We start from the raw sequence: 14,829 nt of genomic DNA on the forward strand, positions 1-14,829 counted from the left end.
TGAATTTAAGACAAAGGGGGCTGTCAGAGGCTTATGGTCCCCAGTCAAGAAGGAGCTTTATCAATCAGTTGGAGAATCTCTCAACATCTCCAAGTGCCACAATTACTGGAAGCAAGAGGAAAGAAAAGGACTCTGAGTCACAGGACTCAACCCAGTGATGATAGCCAAGGTTGGGATATTTCCTATTTTGCAGAGTCCCCGTCCAGCCAGTTATGGATGAATTTGCATTTACGTTAGGAAATTCTTGGACCTGCCCATTGCAGGGAGATCCAATTCCCACTGGGTGAGGCACTCAATCCTATAAAAGAGTCTCAGTGCTTGGCTGCAGTATTCCTGATACTCAAGCACTGATCTACTCCGGAGAACTTGGTGAGTCTTATTTCTTGAGAACTTGAGAGCATTTGCCTTTTTGGTATTCTCACGAACATGGTAATTTTGGTGGGTTCACACTGATCAAGGGATGAATGTGACTTAGAAGATGCAACTTTAGGAATGGAAGAATACCAAGTGCTGTTCAAACGTACTTTGCTTTTGTTTGAGCTATAACTTGATATCCAAGGAAAAGCAAAATAATTGAGAAAGTTGTGATTTGAGATGAAAACAACAAAATATGCCTTTTCTTTTATGTTGTCTTGATGGATGTGGATAATTTCTTTCAAAGATTATGAGAAACCCAGCTCTTCTTTCAATAGCTGCTTGTATTGTCCAGTCATTCTACCTGGAATATACTAGCATTAGATGGACACTGTTTATAAGAATGTCAAGGTTATGAGGATATTCTGTTCACATAAATGTTTCCCAGTGGTATGAAACAGAAGTATATTCTTAGGGAAAAAGACATGAGATTAAATAAAAGGAGGGGGGTTGATAAGACTGATGAAAAAAAATTTGTGTAAGAAGAAGAGGCAATCCAGGACCTCCTAAAATGTATGTGGGAGATTTGCATGCACACACAGGTACACAGGAAGAGAAGCAAAGGTAATAAAGTCCCATAAACCTAGTTTCTCCATGGGGATCACTTCTTATAACAGCTGTTATTTAATGTCTTTCAGATTCTGAGACTCCAGTACGATGTCTTACCACCAGCAGCAGTGCAAGCAGCCCTGCCAACCTCCTCCTGTATGCCTACCCCCGAAGTGTCCTGAGCCTTGTCCCCCTCCAGTGTGTCCTGAGCCTTGTCGCCCTCCAGTTTGCCCTGAGCCTTGTCCCCCTCCAGTGTGCTGTGAGCCATGCCCCCCTCCAGTGTGCTGTGAGCCATGCCCCCCTCAGACATGGCAGCCAAACTGCCCTCCTGTGCAAACTCCACCTTGCCAGCAGAAGTGTCCACCCAAGAACAAGTGAGGACCTTGCAGTCATCATGACCAGGGGAAGTGAAGAAATCTGTCTCACCTACTTCCATAGCAACACCTCCTACATCCTCCTTTGAAAGCCTGTCCTGGATGCAGAAGAATCTTCTCCACCCTTCATCCTCCATATGCTTATGATAGCCCCTCATAGAGAAGACATTTCTCTGAGGCTATTCTCTTGCTGCTTTCCTAGGGCTGCCAAGAATGATTCTTTCTCATTGTTTTAGTATACCACAGGCTTAGAAGAAAGCATAACTCCGTGCTTTTAGAGGAGCCTTCTCAGCCTGTCTGTTACCTGATCAAGGGTCACTGCTGTTTCACTTCCCCAAAAGGACCCTTTGGGTGATGGTCTAATAAACACTTTTTCTTTTGCAAAACTACTTAATATTGTATTATTATTTTGGCTTATTTCTATCATTTGGTAGAGAAATTTTAAAATTTAATTCAATGTTTTTAAATGGAGTCACATTGTCTTATTTAGGGTCTTATTGCTGTGAACAGACAACATGACCAATGCAAATTTTATAAGGGACAACATTTAATTGGGGCTGGCTTACAGGTTCAGAGGTTCAGTCCATTATCAAGGCAGGAGCATGGCAGCATCACAGCATCCAGATAGGCATAGTGCAGGAGGAGCTAAGTTCTACATCTTCACCTGGAGGAAGCCAAAAACAGACTGAGCATCCTCAGCAGCTAGGAGGAAGGTCTCCAAGCCAACCCCCACAGTGACACACTTCCTTCAACAAGGCCTTACCTTCTAATCTTGCCACTCCCTGGGCCATGCACATGCAAACAATCACACACACCAAAGACTAATTCAATCTTATTTCTTTTTTAATTGGTTATTTATCTATTTACATTTCAAATATTATCTTTTCCCAGTTTCCCCTCTGCAAATTCCCTATCCAATCCCTCCCCCCAATTCAATCTTATTTCATAGTTAAGCTTTTGACCATATTAAGATTTAATTGTTTTGAAGACCAAATTACTTCACTTCTTAAAATATTATTTTTTTAATACAAGGTGAAAAACTCATCTGTCAGCCACCTATTTATCTAAAATCTATTAATAACTTTCATCTTTAGTATACATTTAAATTGTCACCTATGGTGTAGTCAGTGTCAGACCCCATGCATGCTTTAGAGTTCAGTGTTTGCTCATGCACTAGCAGAAGCAGCTCACCATCATTATCGCAATACCACTGTGCGGCTTTCTCATAACTACTCAGCAAAAGCTATTTTAGAAAGAATAAAACTACATTATTCTTTCCCATTGCCCTTCTTCTGTATTAATTTATTCCACCTCCTATGTGATATTAAAGAAAAGGGCCTTTGTAGAACTTATGAAATCCCTTGCATAAGGTGATAGCAATCCTTAAGTATAGGTTTGATTGAAGAAATGGCGAGAAAATGTTTTTTTTGAGGGGTCAAGTTGCCTCCTCCCCGTGTATTCTTGCTACTCTGACATCTCACACAATCTTGAATGTCACAACTTTCCTAATTCTTACCTTCTGGAAGCCAGGCTGTACAAAGCAGAATCTTTCTTAGCTGAAAACATAGCAGAATTAAGAAGCTACTGTGGATGCCCAAAGAAACACTTTGATCCAAGTCCAGAAGTCAACGAATGATTGATATTGCATTAAAAGAATCCAACTGAGCTTCAAGCACTGACAGGAGCCAGGTTGAAGTCTTACCTTTAAAAAACTTGAACTGGTGTCCTCCTGAGAATGATAAGACACAGAGAGACATGAAACACACAAGGCAGAGGCAATTGGAAGGTTTTGTCTTGGCTCACATTGCACTAGAAAGCATTGAATACCTGTTTTCACATAAGAAACAAATTCTGTGTCTCTGAGTTGGTCAGTCTACAGAGCATCTTCCTAAAGCTCATGCCAGTAAATTCAGCAGAGCCCTAGAAAAGAGCATATTCTGGAAATGGATCTTAAATGCTGTCACTCAATTCTTCATCTCTAATTTGTCCCACAGCACAAAGGTTGAATGGATCCTTCCCATTGATGCTTCTGATAGGCTGGGAGGAACAACAGGCTCAGGAAAAGCAGCACCAGGCTCCCAGGCAGGTGCTGTGTCCTGCTCTGGCACAATGATGTTTTTTGAGGAACTCAGACAGACTTCTGTGCAGGCCACAAAACACAGGTCTCTTAAAACCCATCCCTGAATTGGCTGGTATTTTAAGCTTTTATGCTTTTGACTTGAGATTTGTTTATTTACTGTTATATTTAAATTGGTATTTCTTCCATCTAAGAAGCTATTTAGTGCATAACATAGGCTTTCTAAATATTAAGATCATTCAAACAAGAAAAAGTGTAAAAAGAGATATGTAATATGACCTCAGAAATATTCATTTATTGTATATTCCATATCCATCATGCTGTCCATATTTTCCTCAGGAATTAGCTAGATTTTTTCTTTTCTTTTTTTATATACATTTTTATTAAATTATTGTGTTTATTTACATCCCAAATGTTGCCCCCCTTCCCGGTCCCCCCTTCCAGAGTTCTTTACCCCTCCCCTCCCCTTTGCCTCTAAGAGGGTGCTGCTCCATTTCCACCAACACACACCCTTCCACACCTACCTACCCCTACCTCACCCAAGCATCTCCCTTCCCTGGAGCATCAAATCTCCACTGGATTAGGTACATTCTCTCTCCACCAGACAGTCCCCTGCTACATATGTTCTAGGAGCCACAGACCAGACCATGTATGCTCTTTGCTTGGTGACTTAGTCTCTGGAAGCTCTGAGGAATCAAGGTTAGCTGACACTGTTTTTTCTAAGGAGTTTCCTCTTCAGCTTCTTCAATCTTTCCCCTAACTTTTTCCTATAGGCCCCTGACCTCAGTCAACAGTGGTTGCCTGTAAATACCTGCATCTGTCTCAGTTAGCTGCTAGTAGAGCCTTTCAGAAGACTGCCATGCTAGACTCCTGTCTGCAAGCACAGGATGGCATCAGTACTAGTGTTAGAGTTTGGTGCCTGCACATGGAATGGATCCCAGTTGGGCCAGTCACTGGCTGGCCTTTCTTTCAGTCTCTGCTCCATTTCTGTCCCTACATTTCCTTTAGACATGAATAATTCTGAGTGAAGAATTATGAAGCTGGGTGGTGGCCCCATCCCTCCACTGGGGGTCCTGTATATCTGTTAGAGGTTGTCTCTTCATGCTCCATCTCCCTACTCCATTCTCACTGGGTCCTGGAAGCGTCTAATCTCTCAGGTATCTGTGACTTTCTAGAGGTTCCCCTTTACTCCATCCCTAGTAGCTGCATATTTCCATTTTTTCTCCTAGTCCTCTGGCCTTCTCTCCTATCTCCCCTCACACCTGATCCTGCTCCCCCTTTCTCCCTCTATACTCCCCTCTCTCCATTTCTCCCCCAGGTCCTTCCTCCTGCCTCCTGTGATTATTTTGCTCCCCCTTCTAAGTGGGATTAAAGCATCCTTACTTGGGTTTGTAACTTGGACATGTCTTTATGTGGGAACTATGAGTGGAGAAATAGATGGGCCACTACTAAGGGGATACCATATACCAGTAGAATGACTTAAAGTAATTTGAGGAGTCTCTTCTAGAAGGTTCTTGGTCTAATTGAAATGTTTTCTTTGTTCTGAAAATTTCCTTTCTGACGGACACTTCTATTTAAATTAGAGATATGGAAGACACCAGTCTGTGGCATAAAACTGATCATGCTTTTCTACTGTTTGCAGTTGAACGAAATAAATATTAGAAAAAAATGTAAAGCTATGAGAAAATTTGCAACAAATATGCAATTATTTATCTTGAAAATTGTTTATATTTTGAGTACAGGTGTAGGCATTTATTTTCCTAAGAAATAATTCCATACACTAACTATACTAAGAAATGATTTTTAACTGCGACTTTTCATAATTCACATAAAGGACTTTGATCATAGGGATCTTTCAATTACTCCATCAGATTGCTCCTTTCTCCTCTTCCTTATCCATTTCCATGCCCCTAACACTTCATCCTTCATCTTTTACTTCCTCATCTCATGGTTCTGTGGTTGTCTGGATTGCAAGAAAATATGCAACACTGAGTCCAGCTTTTTTTTTCTTTTTTGCTTAAAATGATTGTCTTTAGTTCCATTTATTTTTATTCAAACAGTATCATTTTATTGTTCTCTAATTTAATTCTTCTCTATTCATTCTGAATTAAACTTTTTGTGTGTACATGCCATGGTTACTTTGTCTTTTAATGTGCGCCAGACTGCTTCTCTATCTTAACTATTCCAACAATGCCATGTTGCTTCTGTTACAATGACTCAGTACTGTCATTTGGAACTGGCTATCAGGAACTCTCAACAATGTTCTTTTTGTTGAGAAATATTTGACTATTTGGCATCTTTTGCTGCATATAAATCTTAGAATTGTTCTTCTGTCAGGAGCCATAATGGGACAAGCTAATAACTATTAGTTGATCTTCCTGAGATTGCCTGCTTCAGATTATTATATAATCTATGATAGGTTCACCCTTATATGACAAGGCCAAAAGGGAATTCATTTTAGGAAAGATCTGTTATTAATATGGTTTTTCTGTTATTATTAAACATATATAACAATCATTAAGTAATAGCCCACCCCTTTAGAGCAGATCTCTGAAGATCTATGAAGATGTACTGCCTAGTAATGATGCTAGACAGACAAATAGATGACTTCTTAAGTATCTTAATCATGATCCTATAAGGATTCCTAAAATTATATCAGTAGTTATTAATCTCTTGTACAGTGGGATGGCTATTAAGTCCTTTTCTGATAGTCAAAACTATGATGAGACCTCTGCCAGTCTTTCAAAAGTCACCAGTTAATTACTCTTAGATAGTAATCAAACTTTCTCCTACTTAGAGCACATTCCAAGAGGTTGTAAAACAATTGACCAAAGATTATAAAAGGGACCTAACAATTTATTATACGTGGTAGGACCGATGATAAAATATTGACTGGGTTTATCTGTACAAAACTTCACTAATAACGTAGTTATGGTTTTAAACCTTCATTGAACCTGTGGAACTGGGACAGGTGTTGGCTATTTAGTTAGATTATTACTTCTAATGGATATGTATGTAAACATTCTCTGTTGTGAACTTATATTTCAATTTATGACTTGATTTTTTTGTGTGAACTTGTGATGAACTTTGTAGCATGTGATTATGTATTCTGAAAGATGTATAAGTACTGAGAACAAAAAGGAAGGAGAAAAGAATTTTTCCCTTACGAGAATTTTTTTGCCTTTCCTTGCTTAGAGAAGAATTTTTTTCCCTTTCCTTCTTAGAAGAAATTTCCCTTTCCCCACTTAGGGTCTTTCCACTTTCCCCCTCAGCTTAGTAATAAACACTGAAATCATTAGTTAGACAGAACAATTTGCAAATTCATCTGGAATAGCAAAAAACCCAGGATAGCTAAAACTATCCTCAACAATAAAAGGACTTCAGGGGGATTCACTATCCCTCAACTCAAGCAGTATTACAGAGCAATAGTGATAAAAATGGCATGGTATTGGTACAGAGACAGACAGATAGACAAATGGAACATAATTGAAGACGCAGAAATGAACCCACACACCTATGGCACTTGATTTTTGACAAAGGAGCCAAAACCATCAAATGGAAAAAAGATAGCATTTTCAGCAAATGGTGCTGGTTCAACTGGAGGTCAACATGTAGAAGAATGCAGATCGATCCATGCTTATCACCCTATACAAAGCTTAAGTCCAAGTGGATCAAGGACCTCCACATCAAACCAGACACACTCAAACTAATAGAAGAAAAACTAGGGAAACATCTGGAACACATGGGCACTGGAAAAAATTTCCTGAACAAAACACCAATGGCTTATGCTCTAAGATCAAGAATCGACAAATGGGATCTCATAAAACTGCAAAGCTTCTGTAAGGCAAAGGACACTGTGGTTAGGACAAAACGGCAACCAACAGATTGGGAATAGATCTTTACCAATCCTACAACTGATAGAGGCCTTATATCCAAAATATACAAAGAACTCAAGAAGTTAGACCGCAGGGAGACAAATAACACTTTTAAAAAATGGGGTTCAGAGCTAAACAAAGAATTCACAGCTGAGGAATGCCGAATGGCTGAGAAATACCTAAAGAAATGTTCAACATCTTTAGTCATAAGGGAAATGCAAATCAAAACAACCCTGAGATTTCACCTCACACCAGTGAGAATGGCTAAGATCAAAAACTCAGGTGACAGCAGATGCTGGAGAGGATGTGGAGAAAGAGGAACACTCCTCCATTGTTGGTGGGGTTGCAGACTGGTACAACCATTCTGGAAATCATTCTGGAGGTTCCTCAGAAAATTGGACATTGAACTGCCTGAGGATCCAGCTATACCTCTCTTGGGCATATACCCAAAAGATGCCCCAACATAAAAAAAGACACATGCTCCACTATGTTCATCGCAGCCTTATTTATAGTAGCCAGAAGCTGGAAAGAACCCAGATGCCCTTCAACAGAGGAATGGATACAGAAAATGTGGTACATCTACACAATGGAATATTACTCAGCTATCAAAAAATGACTTGGGGCTGGGGATTTAGCTCAGTGGTAGAGCGCTTACCTAGGAAGCGCAAGGCCCTGGGTTCGGTCCCCAGCTCCGAAAAAAAGAACCAAAAAAATGACTTTATGAAATTCGTAGGCAAATGGTTGGAACTGGAAAATATCATCCTGAGTGAGGTAACACAATCACAGTAAAACACACATGGTATGCATTCATTGATAAGTGGCTAATAGCCCAAATGCTTGAATTACCCTAGATGCCTAGAACAAATGAAACTCAAGACGGATGATCAAAATGTGAATGCTTCACTCCTTCTTTAAAAGGGGAATAAGAATACCCTTGGCAGGGAATAGAGAGGCAAAGATTAAAACAGACACAGAAGGAACACCCATTCAGAGTCTGCCCCACATGTGGCCCATACATATACGGCCATCCAATTAGACAAGATGGATGAAGTAAAGAAGTGCAGGCTGACAGGAGCCGGATGTAGATCTCTCTTGAGAGACACATCCAGAATACAGCAAACACAGAGGCGAATGCCAACAGCAAACCACTGAACTGAGAATAGGACCCCCGTTGAAGGAATCAGAGAAAGAACTGGAAGAGCTTGAAGGGGCTTGAGACCCCATATGTACAACAATGCCAAGCAACCAAAGCTTCCAGGGACTAAGCCACTACCTAAAGACTATACATGGACTGACCCTGGACTCTGACCTCATAGGTAGCGATGAATATCCTAGTAAGGGCACCAGTGGAAGGGGAAGCCCTGGGTCCAGCTAAGACCCCCAGTGAACTAGATTGTTGGGAGGAGGGTGGCAATGGGGGGAGGATGGGGAGGGGAACACCCATGAGGAAGGGGAGGGGGGCAGGGGGATGTTTGCCCGGAAACCGGGAAAGGGAATAACACTCGAAATGTATATAAGAAATACTCAAGTTAATAATAATAAAAAAAAAAGTGTACCTTTTTCTTCCTGCAATTTCTTACCAACAGAGGCGCTGAGATAGTACAAAGGCTATTTACTTAATCCTTTGCTGTTTTAGTAAGAGGTGCTAAGTGACAGAGACTGCAGTTTCTGGCCTCAGAGGAATACAGAAGGAAGGCCAGCTACAGTAGCATAGTAACTTAGACTCAGATAAGTAAACTTTTTATTATACGGCTATGTTAATTATTTCGTATGATGAAGTCTTACCTCTGTATCTCTTGTTATTTGTCTTTCTTTCTTTCTTTCTTTCTTTCTTTCTTTCTTTCTTTCTTTCTTTCTTTCTTTCTTTCTTTCTTTCTTTCTTTCTCAGAGCTGAGGACTGAACCCAGGGTCTTGGGCTTGCAAGACAAGCCCTCCACCCCTGAGCTAAATTCCCAACTCCATCTTTTAAGACCAAGTCTTACACACTACTGATACTCTTCTTTTAACATATGAGAAGATTGTTCTCAGAATTTTTACATATTCATAGATGGCACTGAGTTTATCACTTTTGTTAACAGTGCCACTTAGTACTATTTCTGCCAGTCCTTGAGTATGAGATGGTTCCTTTTCCATTTTCTACTTCATTTCCATTTTTATTTACTGTTATAAAATTTCATGGTATAAAGTTCTTTAATTCATGTGTTTTTGATTGTCTAGCTATTTCATCCTGTTTTTTTAATTCTACTCTGAATGAGGTTGTGTATCAGGAGTCATCATAGGACAAGCTAGTAACTAGCAGGTGATCTTCCTTATAAGACTTCAACTTAGATTAAAATCCATGATGGAACTCTAAAGGCACCACCCAGGAGAAAATCATTTTAGGAAAGATTCCTGCTATGAATATGCTTTTCCTGTTAATATTAAATATATGTGACAATCACTAGGTATTAGCCTACACTTTTGAAAAGATGTACTGTGTTGTAGTGATGCTATATAAACAAATGGATGCCTTCTTAACTATTTATTATGACCCTAAAAAATGTCTAAGATTATATCAGTATTTATTAAGCTCTTTTACAGAGGGACTGTTATTAGGTCCTTTCTGATAGTAAAAACTGCAATGAGAACTCTGCCAGGCTCCCATGTGTCACCTGTTAATTGCCTTTTAGATTGTAAGCAAGCATTCTACTACTCAGATTCCAAGACATTATAAAACTATTAACCAAAGGTCATACAAAGGGGACTAATGATTTATTATAGGTGCTAGGACAGAAGGTAAAATATTTACTGGACTTATCTATTTAAAACTTTATTAATAATTAATTATGTTTTTTAACTCTCTGCAAACCTGTAGAGCTGTGACAGATGATGAATGTTTAGCCAGATAATTGCTCCTAATGGATATGCAGGTAGACATTCACTATTGTAAACTTCTTATTTAATTTATGATTTGAAATTTATGTATAAATTTATGATGAAATGTCTACCATGTGATCATATATTCTGAAAGATGTAAAAGCGCTGAGGACGAAGAGAAGAGACAGAACTGAATTAAGGAGAACATTTTAGATAGAAGAGAAGCAAGAGGAACTTAGAAGGAAAAGACCAGCATTGGAAGGAAAGGCACTGAGAGCAAGGGCATTATTGTGATATCAGAGCAGAATAGAGCAAGGTTAGGAGAAGAATGCAACAGAAGGAGCGGGCAGGCTTTTCCTTACTATGGGACAGGTCTGTTCTTTTTTTTAAAATGTATTTATTTTATTTTTTTTTTAACTTGAGTATTTCTTATTTACATTTCGAGTGTTATTCCCTTTCCCGATTTACGGGCCAACATCCCCCTAATCCCTCCCCCTCCCTTTCTTTATGGGTGTTCCCCTCCCCATCCTCCCCCCATTGTCATCCTCCCCCCATTGCCATCCTTCCCCCATTGCCTCCCTCCCCCCAACAATCACGTTCAGTCTTAGCAGGACCCAGGGCTTCCCCTTACACTGATGATCTTACTAGGATATTCAATGCTACCTGTGAGGTCAGAGTCCAGGGTCAGTCCATGTATAGTCTTTAGGTAGTGGCTTAGTCCCTGGAAGCTCTGGTTGCTTGGCATTGTTGTTCATATGGGGTCTAGAGCCCCTTCAAGCTCTTCCAGTTCTTTCTCTGATTCCTTCAACGGGGGTCCTGTTATCAGTTCAGTGGTTTGCTGATGGGATTCACGTCTGTATTTGTTGTATTCTTGCTGTGTCTCTCAAGAGAGATCTACATCCGGCTCCTGTCTGCCTGCACTTCTTTGCTTCATCCATCTTGTGTAATTGGGTGGCTGTATATGTATGGGCCACATGTGGGGCAGTCTCTGAATGGGTGTTCCCTCTGTCTCTGTTTTAATCTTTGCCTCTCTACTCCCTGCCAAGGGTATTCTTGTTCCCCTTTTAAAGAAGGAGTGAAGCATTCACATTTTGATCATCCGTCTTAAGTTTCATGTGTACTAGGCATCTAGGATAATTCAAGCATTTGAGCTAATAGCCACTTATCAATGAGTGCAAACCATTTGTGTTTCTCTGTGATTGGGTTACCTCACTCAGGATGATATTTTCCAACCATTTGCCTACGAATTTCATAAAGTCATTGTTTTTGATAGCTGAGTAATATTCCATTGTGTAGATGTACCACATTTTCTGTATCCATTCCTCTGTTGAAGGGCATCTGGGTTCTTTCCAGCTTCTGGCTATTATAAATAAGGCTGCTATGAACACAGTGGAGCACGCGTCTTTTTGTATGTTGGGGCATCTTTTGGGTATATGCCCAAGAGAGGTATAGCTGGATCCTCAGGCAGTTCAATGTCCAATTTTCTGAGGAACCTCCAGACTTATTTTCAGAATGGTTGTACCAGTCTGCAACCCCACCAACAATGGAGGAGTGTTCCTCTTTCTCCACATCCTCTCCAGCATCTGCTGTCACCTGAGTTTTTGATCTTAGCCATTCTCACTGGTGTGAGGTGAAATCTCAGGGTTCATTTGATTTGCATTTCCCTTATGACTAAAGATGTTGAACAATTCTTAGGTGTTTTCAGACATTTGGTATTCCTGAGCTGTGAATTCTTTGTTTAGCTCTGAACCGCATTTTTAATAGGGATATTTGTCTCCCTGCAGTCTAATATCTTGAGGTCTTTGTATATTTTGGATAAAAGCCCTCTATCAGTTTTAGGATTGGTAAAGATCTTTTTCCAATATGTTGGTTGTCATTTTGTCCTAACAACAGTGTCCTTTGCCTTACAGAAGCTTTGCAGTTTTATGAGATCCCATTTGTCGATTCTTGATCTTAGAGCATAAGCCATTGGTGTTTTGTTCAGGAAATTTTCTCCAGTGCCCATGTGTTCCAGATGCTTCCCTAGTTTTTCTTCTATTAGTTTGAGTGTGTCTGGTTTGATGTGGAGGTCCTTGATCCACTTGGACTCAAGCTTTGTACAGGGTGATAAGCATGGATCGATCTGCATTCTTCTACTTGCTGACCTCCAGTTGAACCAGCACCATTTGCTGAAAATGCTATCTTTTTTCCATTTGATGGTTTTGGCTCCTTTGTCAAAAATCAAGTGCCCATAGGTGTGTGGGTTTATTTCTGGGTCTTCAATTATGTTCCATTTGTCTATCTGTTTGTCTCTGTACCAATACCATGCAGTTTTTATCACTATTGCTCTGTAATACTGCTTGAGTTCAGGGATAGTGATTCCCCTGAAGTCCTTTTATTGTTGAGGATAGTTTTAGCTATCCTGGGTTTTTTGCTATTCCAGATGAATTTGCAAATTGTTCTGTCTAACTCTTTGAAGAATTGAATTGGTATTTTGATGGGGATTGCATTGAATCTGTAGATCGCTTTTGGTAAAATGGCCATTTTACTATATTAATCCTGCCAATCCATGAGCATGGGAGATCTTTCCATGTTCTGAGGTCTTCTTCAATTTCTTTCTTCAGAGTCTTGAATTTCTTATTGTACAGATCTTTTACTTGCTTGGTTAAATTCACACCGAGGTACTTTATATTATTTGGGTCTATTATGAAGGGTGTCGTTTCCCTAATTTCTTTCTCAGCTTGTTTCTTTTTTGTGTAGAGGAAGGCTACTGATTTATTTGAGTTAATTTTATACTCAGCCACTTTGCTGAAGTTGTCTATCAGCTTTAGTAGTTCTCTGGTGGAACTTTTGGGATCACTTAAATATACTATCATATCATCTGCAAAATGTGATATTTTGACTTCTTCTTTTCTGATCTCTATCCCCTTGACCTCCTTTTGTTGTCTGATTGCTCTGGTAGAACTTCAAGAACTATATTGAAAAAGTAGAGAGAGAGTTGGCAGCCTTGTCTAGTCCCTGATTTTAGTGGGATTGCTTCAAGTTTCTCTCCATTTAGTTTAATGTTGGCAACTGATTTGGGTCTGTTCTTAATAGCAAAGCAGGTTTACTCTTACTAATGAGAACAAAGCTTTCTTCTTACAGACTTGGGTTTAATTCATTTCACAATAAAATGATGGAAGCTCTTTCTTTCTCTATATAATAAAGATTGCAGCTCATTTTTAATCCAGAATGAGTGAGTTCTTTCTGCACTGGTGCCTGGTCTTTTGCTCCAAATGCATATGTAAGAATGTGTGTGTGTGTGTGTGTGTGTGTGTGTGTGTGTGTGTGTGTGTGTGCAATTTTGAGAATATATGAAAACTGGGCTCAACTGGTTATAAATGGAAATGTTTAAATGTGCATGCACGAATCGGAATTTGACAGTTTATGCATATCCAGTGCATCTATTTTTTTTCCTGGTTCAATAGAAGTTGACTGCCTGAAACTTCCCCCAGCCTGACAAGTGAGAAGCATCTAGAAAAAAGGAAAAAGGTTGAAGCAATTAATCCTTTACTTAATCCTCTGCTATTAAGCTACAAGTATTAATCACTCAAGCCAGCAGATTTTAACCCTCAGAATGAGCAGGAAAGTTTTTAAGACTTTTTTATAGAACTTACCAGTATTCAGTGTTATTAGAGAGCAAGAATATGTGGAGACCCTCAATCTTTAAAGCACGCAAGGGTCCTACTATGTGTCTCATTCCAACCTTCTCTAGGCCAGAAGGGTCTTGGCATCTTAATTGGTGCCTTGGAACAGGGACTTTGAAGAATGTAAGTCAATACAGATTGAACTCTCAACTGGGTCTTGCAAACCCCTTGGCCAGGGAGTGTGTGGTTAAAGAGGGTGAGAAATAGAAGTTAATATTGCCTGCTGCCATCAGCAGAGGGTAATATTGCATACCACCAGTACCCAGGTTATGCCAGAAGCCATCATCTCTGGCTTTAATTGCCTGCTGCCATCAGCAGAGGCAGACAGTAGGTGCCATCAGCACCTGATGGGTTGCATGTTTCATTAAGTAGTATGTTCTATTTCCAATATCCAGTATCTCATCTGTCTTGGGTACTTACCTAGATTTCAGATACAAGGTATTGTTTCCCTCTTGATCTTGTGTTCAATTCAATACTTCCTGGTTATTGTAAAAGATGCTTGCCACTACTGCACCCTGAAGATTATTGGACCATACTGGTTGTTGTGGTTTACTAGAGTCATAACTGGTTAAGACTGTTGGTTATTTCCTTCCTTGACAAGCTTGGATGGTATCTTAAAAAACAATAATACCATAGAGGATGGGAGAAAGATAATGAGGCCTCCATGCTATACAGAGAACTACAAAGAACAAAGCAACACTGAGACTGGTAAAAAAAACTCTTCCCCAGGGAGGAGCAGAGCAGTTGCCTATCCAATAACAAATGGTCAGCTCTGAAAAATACATACAAATTACTTTATGTGTAATAAGTAAGTTATATTAAGGACTACATACTTATATGCATGTAACAAGTATTAATGAAAAATAGGCCATAAATTTGAAAAAGAGCAAGAAGGGGTAGATAGAAGGGATTGGACAGAAAAATAGGAAAGGGTAAATGGTAAGATTGTATTGAAAATTCAAAAATAATATGGACTCAAATTACAAAGAAACCCAGAAATGTTACATTCTGCAAAAAAC

General features: G+C 39.6%; 1 protein-coding gene across 1 annotated transcript; it reads left to right on the forward strand.

Moving 5' to 3' along the window:
* Nucleotides 1-313: 313 nt before the first annotated feature.
* Sprr2a2 (small proline-rich protein 2A2) lies at nt 314-1,726 on the forward strand. The gene is made up of 2 exons (XM_087643679.1): nt 314-369; nt 1,053-1,726. The coding sequence occupies exon 2, from the start codon at nt 1,072-1,074 to the stop codon at nt 1,339-1,341; it is 270 nt and encodes an 89-aa protein (XP_087499805.1). The 5' UTR covers nt 314-369; nt 1,053-1,071; the 3' UTR covers nt 1,342-1,726.
* The last annotated feature ends 13,103 nt before the right edge of the window (nt 1,727-14,829 follow it).

Source organism: Rattus norvegicus, chromosome 2 (assembly GCF_021556685.1).
Source record: "Rattus norvegicus strain SHRSP/BbbUtx chromosome 2, alternate assembly SHRSP_T2T, whole genome shotgun sequence".
In the NCBI taxonomy this organism is placed as follows: Eukaryota; Metazoa; Chordata; class Mammalia; order Rodentia; family Muridae; genus Rattus; species Rattus norvegicus.